This window comes from Oncorhynchus mykiss, chromosome 3, assembly GCF_057628025.1.
Source record: "Oncorhynchus mykiss isolate SJ-2025 chromosome 3, ASM5762802v1, whole genome shotgun sequence".
In the NCBI taxonomy this organism is placed as follows: domain Eukaryota; kingdom Metazoa; phylum Chordata; class Actinopteri; order Salmoniformes; family Salmonidae; genus Oncorhynchus; species Oncorhynchus mykiss.
The window spans coordinates 49346142-49363025 of record NC_143024.1 but is presented as its reverse complement, the minus strand read 5'-3'; the positions used below and the strand labels follow the sequence as shown (position 1 = coordinate 49363025).

Sequence of the window (16884 nt, the reverse complement as noted above, 5' to 3'; positions counted from 1 at the left end):
AGCGAGTAAACCTGTCAAACCAACCCTCTCTCCACCCATACACATTTTGTGTTTTATTCCATGGTAGTTGCTCTATCACCTCAGCTGTTTTACACCAAACAAATGTTTCTGTCAAACATGTCTCATGTCACCGAAAACTGACACCCACGAAGCATCGTTACCCATCGCTCCACAAAAGCCACGGCCCTTGCACAGCAAGGGGAACCACTAGTTCAAGGTCGCATGGTGAGTGACGTCACCGATTGAAACGCTGTTAACGAGCACCACCGTTCACTAGCTAGCCATTTCACATCGGTGATATCTACTAGCTGATTTGAGACAATCTCTTAAATAGTTGTACGCGTTACTACTCCATCAAACCCTCTGTAAATGGAGTTAGTTTTGCATGGCCCGGTGATCCGAGTACGCAGACTTTGTGTATTTCCATTGGTCCTTCAATAAAATCTTCACCCTCCCGTGGCACCGGACCATGCAAAACGAACTAACCATCTGTATTTGACATATAACACGAGGAATCTGCCTCTTAGCTGGCTCAGAGGCCAATCAGAGCTCTTCGTTTGCTCAAGAGAAATACACCAGTAGCCAATCCCGTTGTACTTATAGAAAACGTTGAAACAAAATGGCGCAGTCCATAATTCGAGCTATCAGACGAGCTGTCCCACAGTAAGTTAGAAATTCTACAATCAATGCTGTTGTGAACAAGGCTTTGTGTGACTGCAAATTACTACGGGCTTCAGTAAACCGAAACGGAGATATTGTGTCGACTGGCATGTCGTAAAAATACAGCTTTCGTTTACTTTTACCAGCATTAGCTAGTTATAGCTACTAACAGCTAGCAGAGTTAGTCAACAAAAGTGACATTCACAAGTAGTTCAATCACATTATACTTTCATTATAATTACCATTCGAGTTGATTAATCACCTACGTCTTGTTACAATGTTTCATGTCCGTGCCACACGTAGTAGTTTCAATTTGCACATGTATACAGCATTGTCATTATTTATAATAATGTAAATAGATCACTTCACGCTATATCTTCAGACCTATTTTTATTGTGAACTGGTTTGATACAGTAACTATATGCATTTGGAGTCGCATGTGCTGTGTTTCTCTGCAAGCTAGGTTATTGACAACTTGACCAGGGGTGTTAAACTCACTCCATGAAGGGCCTAGTGTCTGCAGGTTTTTCATTTAAGTCCACGACAATCAGGTGTGGGCAGTTCCTTACTCATTTGTGACCTTAATTCATCAAGTACAAGTGAGGAGCGAAAACGCGCCGACTTTCGGTCCTCCTGGAATGAGTTTGACAAGTGTGGTGCAGATCCTATAGGATGTGTTGTGTCAGACGGGGATAACCATAACCATATTTTCGCTTCTCAGAACAGATCATTCTTAAACACATACTTCACCTGATACAATGCTTGGGTGATATGAGTTCTTAACATTGGCATAAAACTATAATGGGTGTAAATGTAATGAATTGGAAGGACAACATGGGTTTCAAATGAGTTGTATATTTATTGTGTAGGAGGCCTATCCTACATAATTGCACTAAGATGTACCGGTACTCTTAAGGAGTCTACCGTTACTCCTTAAGGTTCACGGACCTTATATTATTTTCAGAGTTAGACTGGCTCTGGCAGCCAAAATGGCCAACTTCTCCATCTAAACGGGATTTTGATTCTGAATTGTGATACGGTTTTAGATTTATTTAAATTATTTTTATTTAACTATGCAAGACAGTTAAGAACAAATTCATATTTACAATGATGGCCTACCCCGGCCAAATGACGCAGGGTCAATTGTGCGCCGCCCTATGGGACTCCCAGTCACAGCCGGTTGTAATACATCCTGGAATCGAACCAGGGTCTGTAGTGATGCCTCCAGATCGGAGATGCAGGGCCTTAGATCAGGAGCCCTAAGGACACAGAGTTTCTCAACCCAGAGGTGCAACATCACAAGACTTCCAGGAAAGCCAGACTAAAACGTAAAGCGCTTTACTTTCATATCACATCAAAATAATTTCACAAATGCAAAATATGCACTTACTGTACACTATTTTAACCGACTTTATCACAGTTGCAGCCGACAGTATTTTTCAGTGAAAACACGTTTCTGGCGGCCTTCTTCCATGACACACAGATTTTCGGAGCATGCTAGATAGTGACCAGCTGTCTTCAGTCTGTCTTCTGTAAACACACACTGTAACATGGATATGTGCCTGTGTGTGAACACTAACCCTATAAAAGTGTATCAATTTAAACTTTGTTTTTAGAAAATTATTTCTCACTGATATGAAAGAGAAGTTCCTTATGGTTCCAAAACCATTCCACAAGTGTTAATGTTCAGACCGAGCATATGGGCTCTTAACAATACTCCACTCTACAGAAGACGTCTTTGTCCAATGACTCTTTTGTGTAATGGAACTGAGTCATAGTCGAGGGCTGTAAGGGCCCTACACAATTGTTGAGTCTCGACCAGTCACATCTGCACTTATATCCTTTGGTTGGACTTAGAGGAACTTCAAACTGTTTAAAAGTCAATTACAAAGGTGGCAGTGTGGTTTGTAGTTCTAGTAATCTATCCGTATTGGTCATTGGGAAACATGGTGCGAGGTGGCTCTACTTCAAGGCAGATTAATTTCCAGAGGTGCAACAGTGCTAATCTGCAGCGTAAAGGTGACTGTCACGCCAATCTACTGTTGGAGTGTGTGTGAGGTGTACAGTGATAGTGTTTTATACCTGTATTGTTTTAAGGATATGTGCTTAATGTCAGTAATTAGGGCCACCAGAAGAAAACAACTAGGCCAGAATAATTTGTGATTTTCATGCTGTTTGAAATGTGATTGTATTGTAAATTGTATTTTAAAGTTTGTTATAGACTCTTGGAAGATTTGTCCAAATGAGGACTAAAAGAGATCAAATCAAATCTAAAGGAGAAATATCCTGTTGTTTAGTCTGTATTAAAAAAAAAATATATATATATACAGTGCCTTGCGTTTGTATTTGGCCCCCTTGAACTTTGCGACCTTTTGCCACATTTCAGGCTTCAAACATAAAGATATAAAACTGTATTTTTTTGTGAAGAATCAACAACAAGTGGGACACAATCATGAAGTGGAACGACATTTATTGGATATTTCTAACTTTTTTAACAAATCAAAAACTGAAAAATTGGGCGTGCAAAATTATTCAGCCCCCTTAAGTTAATACTTTGTAGCGCCACCTTTTGCTGCGATTACAGCTGTAAGTCGCTTGGGGTATGTCTCTATCAGTTTTGCACATCGAGAGACTGACATTTTTTCCCATTCCTCCTTGCAAAACAGCTCGAGCTCAGTGAGGTTGGATGGAGAGCATTTGTGAACAGCAGTTTTCAGTTCTTTCCACAGATTCTCGATTGGATTCAGGTCTGGACTTTGACTTGGCCATTCTAACACCTGGATATGTTTATTTTTGAACCATTCCATTGTAGATTTTGCTTTATGTTTTGGATCATTGTCTTGTTGGAAGACAAATCTCCGTCCCAGTCTCAGGTCTTTTGCAGACTCCATCAGGTTTTCTTCCAGAATGGTCCTGTATTTGGCTCCATCCATCTTCCCATCAATTTTAACCATCTTCCCTGTCCCTGCTGAAGAAAAGAAGGCCCAAACCATGATGCTGCCACCACCATGTTTGACAGTGGGGATGGTGTGTTGCTTTTACGCCAAACATAACGTTTTGCATTGTTGCCAAAAAGTTCAATTTTGGTTTCATCTGACCAGAGCACCTTCTTCCACATGTTTGGTGTGTCTCCCAGGTGGCTTGTGGCAAACTTTAAACAACACTTTTTATGGATATCTTTAAGAAATGGCTTTCTTCTTGCCACTCATCCATAAAGGCCAGATTTGTGCAATAGACGACTGATTGTTGTCCTATGGACAGAGTCTCCCACCTCAGCTGTAGCTCTCTGCAGTTCATCCAGAGTGATCATGGGCCTCTTGGCTGCATCTCTGATCAGTCTTCTCCTTGTATGAGCTGAAAGTTTAGAGGGACGGCCAGGTCTTGGTAGATTTGCAGTGGTCTGATACTCCTTCCATTATAATATTATCGCTTGCACAGTGCTCCTTGGGATGTTTAAAGCTTGGGAAATCTTTTTGTATCCAAATCCGGCTTTAAACTTCTTCACAACAGTATCTCGGACCTGCCTGGTGTGTTCCTTGTTCTTCATGATGCTCTTTGCGCTTTTAACGGACCTCTGAGACTATCACAGTGCAGGTGCATTCATACAGAGACTTGATTACACACAGGTGGATTGTATTTATCATCATTAGTCATTTAGGTCAACATTGGATCATTCAGAGAACCTCACTGAACTTCTGGAGAGAGTTTGCTGCACTGAAAGTAAAGGGGCTGAATAATTTTGCACGCCCAATTTTTCAGTTTTTGATTTGTTAAAAAAGTTTGAAATATCCAATAAATGTCGTTCCACTTCATGATTCTGTCCCACTTGTTGTTGATTCTTCACAAAAAAAAATACAGTTTTATATATTTATGTTTGAAGCCTGAAATGTGGCAAAAGGTCGCAAAGTTCAAGGGGGCCGAATACTTTCGCAAGGCACTATATATATATATATATATATATATATATATATATATATATATATATATATATATATATATATATATTTAGATATTTTTTTTTTAAGTGTTGTGTGTCCACAGATAATCAGCAATGGAAAAAATCCTATCTTAGATGTATTTTTATACTAGATATAAAGCCGAAACTTCATGAAAAACACATTCTCAGTGGATGCGACCTTGGTCTATGCAGATTGCCTGTGTTTTAGCAGTGTAAAGATGCGGCCGGAAAAGGAAGCGGAATCCCACTGGGCACAGACGTTGAACGTGTAGTTTTAATTTACATTTGGTTGAGTTGTAAACTAACATGAATTAATTGAAAAGTCTACAAAATTCACCATGTCATTGGATTTAGGTTAAAAGTTGGTTGGAAAAAATGAAACATATCCCTCACATTGGTGACCTTTTGCAAATCCAATCAGTTTTCCATGTTAATTCAACATCATCACATTAGATTTTTTGGTTGAAATGACTTGGAAGCAATTTTTATTCAAACAGTAGGATGTGTGTATTTGTTTTATGGAGAGACCTTGGATTTGGCGCCAGGGCCGACTGCTCTTTGTCACAAACACCCTCATGTCAAAGATGCAACAGCATCCTGGAGGAAACATTGACTGCCGCTATGAAATCGACAAGTGATGAAAGTCACCTAGAGCTTGTCAATTAGGTAGCCGGGGCCTGGACCTTATAGCTTAATAGGCAGTTTCCCCTTTCAGGGTCTGCCAGGCTTTTATAGCACAAGGGTATAAAAAAAAAAGTTTAATGTCCCCCATAACAACATTTTAAATTAAGACTTACTGCATAAAGCCGTGTGGCTACTCGGCATTCATGGCAGACTGTTTTGTAAAGTGGCATTTTGCCTAAATTGGGAGGTAGGTTTCCGATCAAAGCACCACCCCAACACTTTATATTTTATAGTTAAGGCTGCAACAGAAGCAAACTCCTTTGTTGGTGACCCTTCCATCCGCGTGTGATTGGTTGGGGGAATGGCTGGCTCACTGAGAAACTCTTGAAGACTCACGTTATTGGGATTAAGTAGGCCATGTTAATATTATTTCACACCTTTATCTCCTCCCACTGTGCAAAAACTGGTTAAATCAACATGGTGTCCTTGTTATTCCAGCAATAAAAAAAATACATGTTGAAACAACATAGAAAACTGATTGGATTTGAAAGTCAACAACGTAAAGGAATTGTCATTTTTTCACCCAACTTTGAACCTAAATCCAATGACATGCTGAAATGTGTTGTTGATTTCATGTTTAATTCACATTAGTTGACAACTCAACCAAAAGTAAATCAAAATTAGATGTTGAAATCAAAGGAGGCTGGTGGGAGGAGCTATAGGGGTACAGGCTCATTTTAATGTCTGGAATGGTACCAAAAACATGAAAACAATGTTTTTGACTCAGTTCCATTTATTCTATTCCTATAGCTTCTCCCACCAGCCTCTGGTTGAAACGATGTCTGTGCCCAGTGGGTTCTTTGTCTATAAAAAATAATCTGAGCTGCATGCAGTTGAACAAGTCACAGGAAACATGCGCTGCATTCATTCATATGGACAGAATATTGTGTATATATAGCCTACAGAAATTGGGTGCTGGATCCTTATATATAGTAATCCAAAGAACAGAAATAGGACAGCACCCTCTTACTTCATGGAGACTAGACTTTTTGAAAAAATTAGAGACCTGTTCACTGGACTCGAATGACTTGTGCATTATGGATATTCCTCATCAAGAGGATGCAATGAAACATTATTTGAATCAAAGAACAACTGGTTCCCCCCACTGACTTACTGCTGAGCTTGACTAATGAAATATTGACTAAGAATTATTTTAAGTTTGAAGACAGTTACACCTAATTATGCTAATTTGTTTACGCGCAAATTTGAGTTGGACTTTGTAAACTATAGTAATCCCTATTCTAAGTTTATCAAAGTGTTTATGAGATATATTGATGACATGTTTTTATTGATTTGTTATGCCATGATCAGAGGGAACCCTCCTAATAATTCCCATTTGGGTGGGAGGATAAAGGTCCGAGGTAGAATAACATGTAACACAAAATATGATGTATATCTCCTTAAGTGTTTTTGTAACTTTTATTATGTGGGTAAGACCAAACGTGAATTTAGGATATGTGAGCATAAGAGCGTAATTTGCAACTGTGATGAAAAATCACCTGTTGCCAGGCATTTCAATAGCCATAATCATGAACTAAGTTCCTTACGTAATATGGGCACTGAGTTGGTGAAGGCGGCATGTAGAGGAGGTGATAGGGATAAATTACTTCTACAAAGAAAGACATAATGGATAGACTGCTTGGGCACTCTTGCCCCAGCAGGCCTTAATGAGGAATGTTATTTTAATAGTTTTTTTTGTAGTAGGTTATAAATAAGCTTTTAGGTAATGATGTCATGTATTGTGTGTTGATATATCTTTATTTGATTTTCATGTTTCCCCCACAGCTCCCTCTGCTGGGATCTCTTGATTGGGCCAATACGGACTGAATTTATAATTATGCCCATCTGTGTGGTGTTGTCGTTGTGACATTGACTGCCAAGGGCTCATCCCCGAATTGTTTATGTGGCAATAAAATAAGTCAATTTACCATAGTGCGGTCCTATTTCTGTTCGATGGTTAAAGGCTAACATTTGGTCGTTTAAATTAATAAACAGTCTTTGTAACATTTCTAGCTATAGAAATTGAAACATAATGATTTATTTTAGTGTGCGCAGAACGGCTGACTGGGGAACTCGTTTAATCCCGCCTATAGGTCTACTACAGTTTCTTTGGAAAGTATTCAGACCCCCTTTCCACATTTTGTTACATTACAGCCTTATTCTAAAATGGATTAAATTAATAAATGTCCAAGGGCAATCTACACACAATACCCCATAAAGACAAAGCAAAAAACAGTTTTTTTGAAATGTTTGAAAAAAGAAATACCTTATTTACATAAGTATTCAGACCCTTTGCTATGAGACTCAAAATTGAGTGCATCCTGTTTCCATTGATCATCCTCGATGTTTCTACAACTTGTTTGGAGTCCTCCTGTGGTAAATTCAATTGATTGGACATGATTTGGAAAGGCACACACCTGTTTATATAAGAGCAAAAACCAAGCCATGAGGTCAAAAGAGAGGATTGTGTCAAGGCACAGATCTGGGGAAGGGTACCAAAAAATGTCTGCAGCATTGAAGGTCCCCAAAAACACAGTGGCCTCCATCATTCTTAAATGGAAGAATTGTGGAAGCACCAAGACTCTTCCTAGAGCTGGCCAAACTGAGCAATCAGGGTAGAAGGGCCTTGGTCAGGGAGGTGACCAAGAAGCCAATGGTCACTCTGACAGAGCTCCAGTTCCTCTGTGGAGATAGGAGAAACTTCCAGACTGACAATCATCTCTGCAGAATTCCACCAATCAAGCCTTTATGGTAGAGTGGCCAGACGGAAGCCACTCCTCAGTAAGAGGCACATAACACCCCCTTGTAGTTTGCCAAAAGGCACCTAAAGACTCTCAGATCATGAGAAACAAGATTCTCTGGTCCGATGAAACCCAGAGTGAACTCTTTGGCCTGAATGCCAAGTGTCACGTCTGGAGGAAACCTGGCACCATCACATTCCAAAAGGACAATGACCCTAAGCACACAACCAAGACAATGAAGGAGTGGCTTCGGGACAAGATTCTGAATGTCCTTGAGTAGCCCGGACTTGAACCCGATCGAACATCTCTGGAGCGACCTGAAAATAGGTGTACAGCAACGCACCTCATACAACCTGACAGAGCTTGACAGGATCTGCAGAGAGGAATAAGAGAAACTCCTCAAATACGTGTGCCAAGATTGTAGCGTCATACCCAAGAAGACTCGTGGCTGTAATCGCTGCCAAAGGTTCTTCAACAAAGTACTGAGTAAAGGGTCTGTGTGATATTTCCGTTTTTTTATTTGTAATAAATTAGCAAAAAATCCCTGTTTTTGCTTTGTCATTATGGGGTATTGTGTGTAGATAAGGGGAAAAACAATTTTAATACATTTTAGTTCAGTTCATTTTTGTTCAGTTCAGACCCTATTCTCCGGATTTGACATGACTGGGAATACAGGTATGCATCAGTTGGTCACAGACGCCTTAAAAAAAGTAGGGGTGTCGATCAGAAAACCAGTCAGTATCTGGTGTTACCATTTACCTCATGCAGTGCAAAACAAATCTTTCCCATAGAGTTGATCAAGCTGTTTATTGTGACCTGAGGAATGTTGTCCCACTCCTCTTCAGTGACTGCGAAGTTGCTGGATATTGCCTGGAACTGGAACACGCTGTCGTACATGTTGATCCAGAGCATAACATGCCTGGTGATTATGCAGGCTAGGGAAGAACTGGGACATTTTCAGCTTCAAGAAATTGTGTACAGATCCTTGCGACATGGGGACATGCATTATCATGCTGAAACATGAGGTAATGGCAGCGGATGAATGGCACAACAACGGGCCTCAGGATCTCGTCACTGTATCTCTGTGCATTCAAATTGAAATTGATAAAATGCAATTGTGTTCGTGGTCCTTAGCTTATGCCTGCCCATATCATAATCCCACCGCCACCACGGGGCACTCTGTTTACAACGTTGACATCAGCAAACCGTTTGCCCACACAATGCCATACACACTGTCTGCCATCTGCCCCGTACAGTTGAACATGTGCTTCATCTGTGAAGAGCACACTTCTCCAGTGGCCGTTGAAGGTGAGCATTTGCCCACTGAAGTTGGTTACAACACCCAACTGCAGTCAGGTCAAGACCCTGGTGAGGACAACAAGCTTTGAGACGTTTTCTGAAAGTTTGTGCATAAGTTCTTTGTTTGTCTGGTCTCAGACGATCCTGCAGGTGAAGAATTCTAATTTGGAGGTCCTGGGCTGGCATGGTTACTATTGGTCTGTGGCTTTGAGATCGGTTGGACGTACTGACAATTTCTATTCAACGACGTTGGAGGTGGCTTATGGTAGAGAAATGAACATTCCATTCTCTGGCAAGAGCTCTGGTGGACATTACTGCAGTCAGCATTCCAATTGCACGCTCCCTTAACTTAAGCCATCTGTGGCATGGTGTTGTGTGTCAACTGCACATTTTAGAGTGACTAAATGCTCGCTAACAGGGATGTAAACACATTTGTGCACAACATTTGAGAGTAATACGCTTTTTGTGCTTATGGAAAATCTCTGGGATCTTTTATTTCAGCTGATGAAACAGGGGACCAACACTTTACGTGTGAAGTAAAAAATGTCAGTGCAGTTTCTACAATGTTGACAGGATTAATAAAGCAGGGTTGGGTGGATTACATGACAAATCTAATCCGTTAACCTATTTATAGCAAAAAAAATTACGTTACAAATAAGAAACTAGGGATGCGTGATATAGCGGTGAACATATTGGAATCGGACGATATTAGCTAAAAATGCTGGCATCGGCCCGATGTCTAGTTTAACGCCAATGTGCAAAACCGATGTCAAAGCTGACGTGCACATCTATGACGTAATGATGCCACGCAAAATGTTTGCGCTACTCGTGCAACACAGAATTCCTAACCTAGCCCACAGTGTCTGCTGTGTGGATCAATTCAAAGGTGAAATCCATTTAAAGCCAAGATAATGGAATTTGTTGCCCTTGACAATCAACCGTTCTCTGTCGTGGTTGATGTTGGCTGTCGCCGACTGGCTGAGTACTGGTACACACTACCAAGTGCACTATTTTCCGGATGTTGCCCTACCTGAGTTACACAGTAATAGCTTCACTGCTATTAGCTTCATAACATGCCCAACTATGGAACGCTGTTTGGGTCTTTGTGTATCAAAGAAGATACAGTAGCAAGCTGTACAAAAAAGTCTGAAAACACCGGCCACGAGCGATGTGTTTAAAATACTGCATTGGTAACAAAGCATAAGTTGTTCAACCGAAACTTCTGGGGTAGCTAGCTTTAACTTGGTACCTAGCTTGCACCAATACAACCAGCCTGAAAACAATGACCAGTAGAAACTGCAGTCATTTTCATTATTCTTAGCAATGATTTAGGAATCCTACACCGACTCTGATGCCGACTACAGTCGTACTACACCAACTCTGACGAAGGGCCTGCAAACCATTACAGACTACAAAGGGAAGCACAGCCGAGAGCTGCCCAGTGACACGAGCATACCAGACGACCTAAACTACTTCTATGCTCACTTCAAGGCAAATAACACTGAAACATGCATGAGAGCACCAGCTGTACTGGAAGAATGCGTGATCATGCTCTCCGCAGCCGATGTGGGTAAGACCTTTAGGCAGGTCAACATTCACAAGGCCGCAGGGCCAGACGGATTACCAGGACATATACTGCGAGCATGCACTGACCAACTAGCAAGTGTCTTCACTGACATTTTCAACCTCTCCCTGTCCGAGTCTGTAATACCAACATGTTTTAAACAGACCACCATAGTGCCTGTGCCCAAGAACACTAAGGTAACCTGCCTAAATGACTACCGACCCGTAGAACTCACGTCTGTAGCCATAAAGTACTTTGAAAGGCTGGTCATGTCTAACATCAACACCATCATCCCAGAAACCCTAGACCCACTCCAATTTGCATACTGCCCCAACAGATACACAGATGATGCAGTCTCTATTGCACTCCACACTGCCCTTTCCCACCTGGACAAAAGAAACACTTATATGAGAATGCTATTCATTGACTATAGCTCAGCGTTCAACACTGTAGTGCCAACAAAGCTCATCACTAAGAGAAGGACCCTGGGACTAAACACCTCCCTCTGCAACTGTATCCTGGACTTTCTGATGGGCCACCCCAGGTGATAAGGGTAGGTAACAACACATCCGCCACACTGATCCTCAAGACAGGGGCCCCTCAGGGGTGCGTTCTCAGCCCCCTCCTGTAGTCCCTGTTCACTCATGACTGCACTACTCCAACACCATCATTACATTTGCCAATGACACAACAACGATCACAGCCTGATCACCGACAACAACGACCTGGCCGTGTGGTGCCAGGACAACGACCTTTCCCTCAACGTGTCCAAGACAAAGGAGATGATTGTGGACTACAGGAAGAAGAGGACCGAGCACGCCCCCATTCTCATCATCGGGGCTGCAGTGAAGCAGGTTGAGAGCTTCAAGTTCCTTGGTGTCCACATCACCAACAAATTAACATGGTCCAAGTACACCATGACAGTCGTGAAGCGGGCACGACAAAACCTATTCCCTTTCAGGAGACTGAAAAGATTTGGCATGGGTCCTCAGATCCCCAAAATGTTCTACAGCTACACCATTGAGAGCATCCTGACAGGTTGCATCACTGCCTGGTATGGCAACTGCTCGGCCTCCGACCGCAAGGTACTACAGAGGGTAGTGCTTACGGCCCAGTACATCACTGGGGCCAAGCTTCCTGCCATCCAGGACCTCTATACCAGGCAGTGTCAGAGGAAGGCCCTAAGGCCTTCTACCCCCAAGCCATAAGACTCCTGAACACCTCGTCAAATGGCTACCCAAACTATTCACATTGCACCCCTTTCCACACTACTGCCACTTTCTGTTGTCATCCATGCATTGTCACGCCAATTAACTCGACCTACATGTACATACTACCTCAACCAATCGGTGCCCCTGCACATTGACTCTGTACCAGCACCCCCGTATATATTATTTTTAACTGCTCCTAATTACTTGTTACTTTTATCTCTTATTCTTATCCATAGTTTTTGAAACTGCACTGTCAGTTAGGGGCTCGTAAGTAAGCATTTCACTGTAAGGTCTACCTGTTGTATTCGGCGCATGTGACTAATACAATTTGATTCGAGTAAGTATTAGCTTGGTTGCCACTTGTTGTTTGCCTATTGAAATTGAACCTCCGTTCATGAAAATAAATAGCTAGCCAGCTACTTAACCCTGTTGCCCAAAGCTAACGTTATAAGCAGCCAGGTAGCTTCATCTGGCTAGTGAAGCTCGACCTGACCGGGTTATGTGTTGTGACGCTAGCCACAATAAGGATAAGGCACAATAGTGGGATTTGCCTCCAAAATAAAAGTATGTAATTGACAGTGATGCAAAGAACATCGTTTGCATCCATGAGCTATCTATCTTTTTTTATGACAAGCACTGTAGGTGCACGAGACAACTTTACCAGCATCATATTAGACGTATCGATGAATCATTGTGACATTTGAAATACAAGTAATAGTGTAATCAATGTGTAATAACTAAATATAACATTTATGAACGCATTAAATTATGTGACGTGCAGTCATATTCAGGTCCTGATTTGTCAACAAGCTTATTTGACACGTCAAATAGTGTTATTTGACACGTCAAATAGTCTTAAATAGTATATTTTTTGACACGCAAAGACCCAAACATTGTTCCATAGAAATACTGGTTGAGAATGAAATGACTGAACAAACGAACAACAAAATAGCACAGTAAGTAAGTGAAAGAAATAGGTTTTGATTATGTTTTATTGGTAATGGGGACATACGTAAATGCCACCAAAACTTATATTTATTTGTCTGTGTGACCTATTCATAACTAGGCAAGTCGGTTAAGAACACGTTTTTATTTACAATGACAGACTACCCTGGATGACGCTGGGCCAGTTTTGGGCCACCCTGTGGGACTCCCAATCATGGCCGGATGTGATACAGCCTGGATTCGAACCAAAGACTGTAGTGACACCTCTTGAACTGAGATGCAGTGCCTTAGACCGCTGCCTCCGCGTGTTAACTATTTAACTATACTAGAATGCTTAAAAGGCAGCTAAAATTTAAATATCTATTGTTTTTTTTTGGCAAGGAAAATATTGGATATCGGTATCGGCCAAAATAGCATATGGGTGCATCACTGGAAGAAACAATCAAATCAAAAGAAAAGTTGACATCCTCTATTGTTGATGTTGCTTTATCTGAGCACCACTGTGGATTTTTTAGTAACTTCTTGCCCATAGCACAGGGTAATACTGAATGCATCATTACATTTATACTGAATAAATCATTGAAATATAAAATTAAACACTATCTTACCTCTTGAAGTTGCTACAGATTTTAATGAGTGTACTAACAATACACCATCCCCCATTCTGCTTTCCTCCAGTGTTGATTTTGTCGATAACTTTAATAGCAAATTAAAGCCAACCATTGATGCTGTAGCTCCAGTAAGGTTGAAAAAGGCCACATCCAAACGGATGAGTGAAGGTAAGAGAAATTGCAGAAAGGCAAAGCGGAAGTGGATAATAGTCAAAGTTTCCGGTCCATTATGATATTCTGAGAGAGCAGCTTGGTGTATATATAACAACGCAAATAGAAGAAATGTCAGATCAGCTCATTTTTGTAATTTGATCACTAATAATCAGAATAATTTACGAGGGCTCTTCTTGACCATTGATGGCAAACCTATGTGAACTTTCCACCACATCTAAATGTGATGAGTTTGCGGCATATTTCAAAGATAAGATAGCAAACATTAGGCTGGGTATCAGTCAAGCAAGACCTGATAAGAAGTTTGATATGTGCCCTAGCCTACCACACAATGGCACTGGATTCATTTTCCCTGGTTGACACAGACATGCTCAGGAAAGTGAACTTCTACCTGCCTTCTCCATCCTATCCCCTGCCTTCTCCATCCTATCCCCAACACCTTCAAAACAGTTTTTAATTGCATATCTGAAGACGTGCATGCTATTGTTAATCACTCCCTGTTCACAGGCACTTCCCCACTGCACTAAAAACTGCTATGTTGAAACCCCTTCTGAAGATAAGTGATTTAGATTGTTCAGCTCTCAGCTGTTTTCAGCCAATCTCCAACCTTCCATTCTTAAGCAAAATTCTGGATGAATTAGTTTTCAAACAGCCAACTATACTTTTGGAATATTCCAATCTGGTTTTCGTGCCAACCACATCACAGAGACAGCCTTAGTTAAAGTGGTAAATAATTTTAAAGCCAACACAGATGCCAAACAGTTCTCAGTCCTTGTACTCTTGGATTTAAGTGCTGTTTGACACTGTTGACCATGATGTCCTTCTGGACAGACTGGAGAGGTGGTTGGCATTTGGTCCAGTTCTAAATTGGTTTAGGATCTATTTAACCGGTCAATAGTTTTTTTTGGTGAACATAACTCAGAGAAAATGGATACACATGGTGTTCCATAAGGTTCAATTTTGGGTCTGGTACTGTTCAGTTTATATATGTTACCCCTTGGCAGAATTAGCAGAAAGCACAGCATTGATTTTCACTGCTACACAGACGATACACAACTTTACATTTCTGTGTCGCCATAGAATTTTAGCTCTACCAATACATTATTAGACTTTATTAGTGATTTAAATACTTGGATGGCTCACTATTTCATCAAGCTGAATCAAGACAAGACTGAGGTACCTATTATTGGAGTCAAAGTACAGAGAGAGAATCTGGCCGTACATTTTAATTCCCAGGCAATGAAGATAAAACACCAGGTAAAAAATCTGTGGTATTTTAGATTCTGAACTCAAAATAGCTTTTTATCACCTGAGGAACATTGCCACGGTGTGGCGGTTTCTTCTCAGGACGATACAGAGAGACTCATCCACACTACACTGGTTTTAAAGTCTTTGCACTGGCTGCCTGCAAGTTTTTAGAATTAATTTTAAGATTCTTCTATTGGTTTTCAAATCATTACACAATTGTGCACCACTATACATAAGAAGAACTGATATCACATTTACATAAGTATTCAGACCCTTTACTCAGTACTTTGTTGAAGCACCTTTTGGCAGTGGTTACAGCCTCAAGACTTCTTAGGTATGATGTTACAAGCTTGGCACGCCTGTATTTGGGGAGTTTCTCCAATTCTTCTCTGCAGATCCTCTCAAGCTCCGTCAGGTTGGATGGGGAGCGTCACTGCACAGCTATTTTCAGGTCTCCCCAGAGATGTTCGATTGGGTTCAAGTCCAGGCTCTGGTTGTGCCACTCAAGGACATTCAGAAACTTGTCCCTGTCTTGGCTGTGTGCTCAGGGTCCTGTTGGAAGGTGAACCTTTGCCCCAGTCTGAGGTACTGAGCGCTCTGGAGCGGGTTTTCATCAAGGATCTCTCTGTACTTGGATCCGTTCATCTTTCCCTTGATCCTGACAAGTTTGTCTCCAAGTTCCTGCCGCTGAAAAACATCCCTACAGCATGATGCTGCCACCAGCATGCTTCACAGTAGGGATGGTATTGGCCAGATGATGAGCGGTGCCTGGCTTCCTCCAGACGTGACGCTTGGCATTCAAGCCAAAGTGTTTAATCTTGGTTTCATTGGACCAGAGAATCTTGTTTCTCATAATCTTTCAGTCCTTTAGGTGCCTTTTGGCAAACTCCAAGCAGGCTGTCATGTGCCTTTTACTGAGTGGCTTCCGTCTGGTCACTCTACCATATTGGCCTGATTGTTGGCGCGCTGCAGAGATGATTGTCCTTCTAGAAGTTTCTCCCATCTCCACAGAAGAATTCTGGAGCTCTGTCAGAGTGACCATCGGGTTCTTGGTCACATCCCTGACCAAGGCCCTTCTCCCCAGATTGCTCAGTTTGGCCGGGCGGCCAGCTCTAGGAGGAAACAAACATCTTCTATTTAAGAATGATGGAGGCCACTGTTCTTTGGGACCTTCAATGCTGCAGATGTTTTTTGTTACCCTTCTCAAGATCTGTTCCTCATAATTCTGTCTCTGAGCTCTATGGACAATTCCTTGGACCTCATGTTTTTTTTTTCTCTGACATGCACTGTCAACTGTGGGACCTTATATAGACCGGTATGTGCCTTTACGAAACATGTCCAATCAATTTAATTTACTACAGGTGTACTCCAATCAAGTTGTAGTAACATCTCAAGGATTATCAATGGAAACAGGATGCACCTGAGCTCAATTTCGAGTCTCATAGCAAAGGGTCGGAATACTTATGAAAATAAGGTATTTCTGTTTTAAATTTTGCATAAATGTGTGTAAAAAAAAAAGTTAGATTTGTCATTTAGGCTATTGTGTGAAGAAGATTGATGAGGAAAAACATGTATTTTAGAATAAGGCTGTAACGTAACAAATTGTGGATACTGAATACTTAACAAATGCACTGTACTAGTATTGACATTTTCTGAACTAAATATCCCAAATTGCATGGAGAATATGTCTTCTTGCATTTCTTTAACTACAAAGGTGAAGGTGTCTTTCACAATGTTTTAAGTAAATCATCCCATTCATGTGGTGGCTGGCAGCATAGGGCCAGCCTCTGCA

General features: G+C 41.3%; 1 protein-coding gene across 1 annotated transcript in view; it reads left to right on the top strand.

Moving 5' to 3' along the window:
• The first annotated feature begins 545 nt into the window (after positions 1 to 545).
• The window catches only part of clybl (citramalyl-CoA lyase), a 196037-nt gene continuing 179698 nt past the window's right edge, over positions 546 to 16884 (top strand). Inside the window, exon 1 of the mRNA XM_021596826.3 lies at positions 546 to 663. Coding sequence (XP_021452501.2) covers positions 620 to 663 — 44 coding nt within the window. The 5' untranslated portion in view covers positions 546 to 619. The remainder of the gene's footprint in view (positions 664 to 16884) is intronic.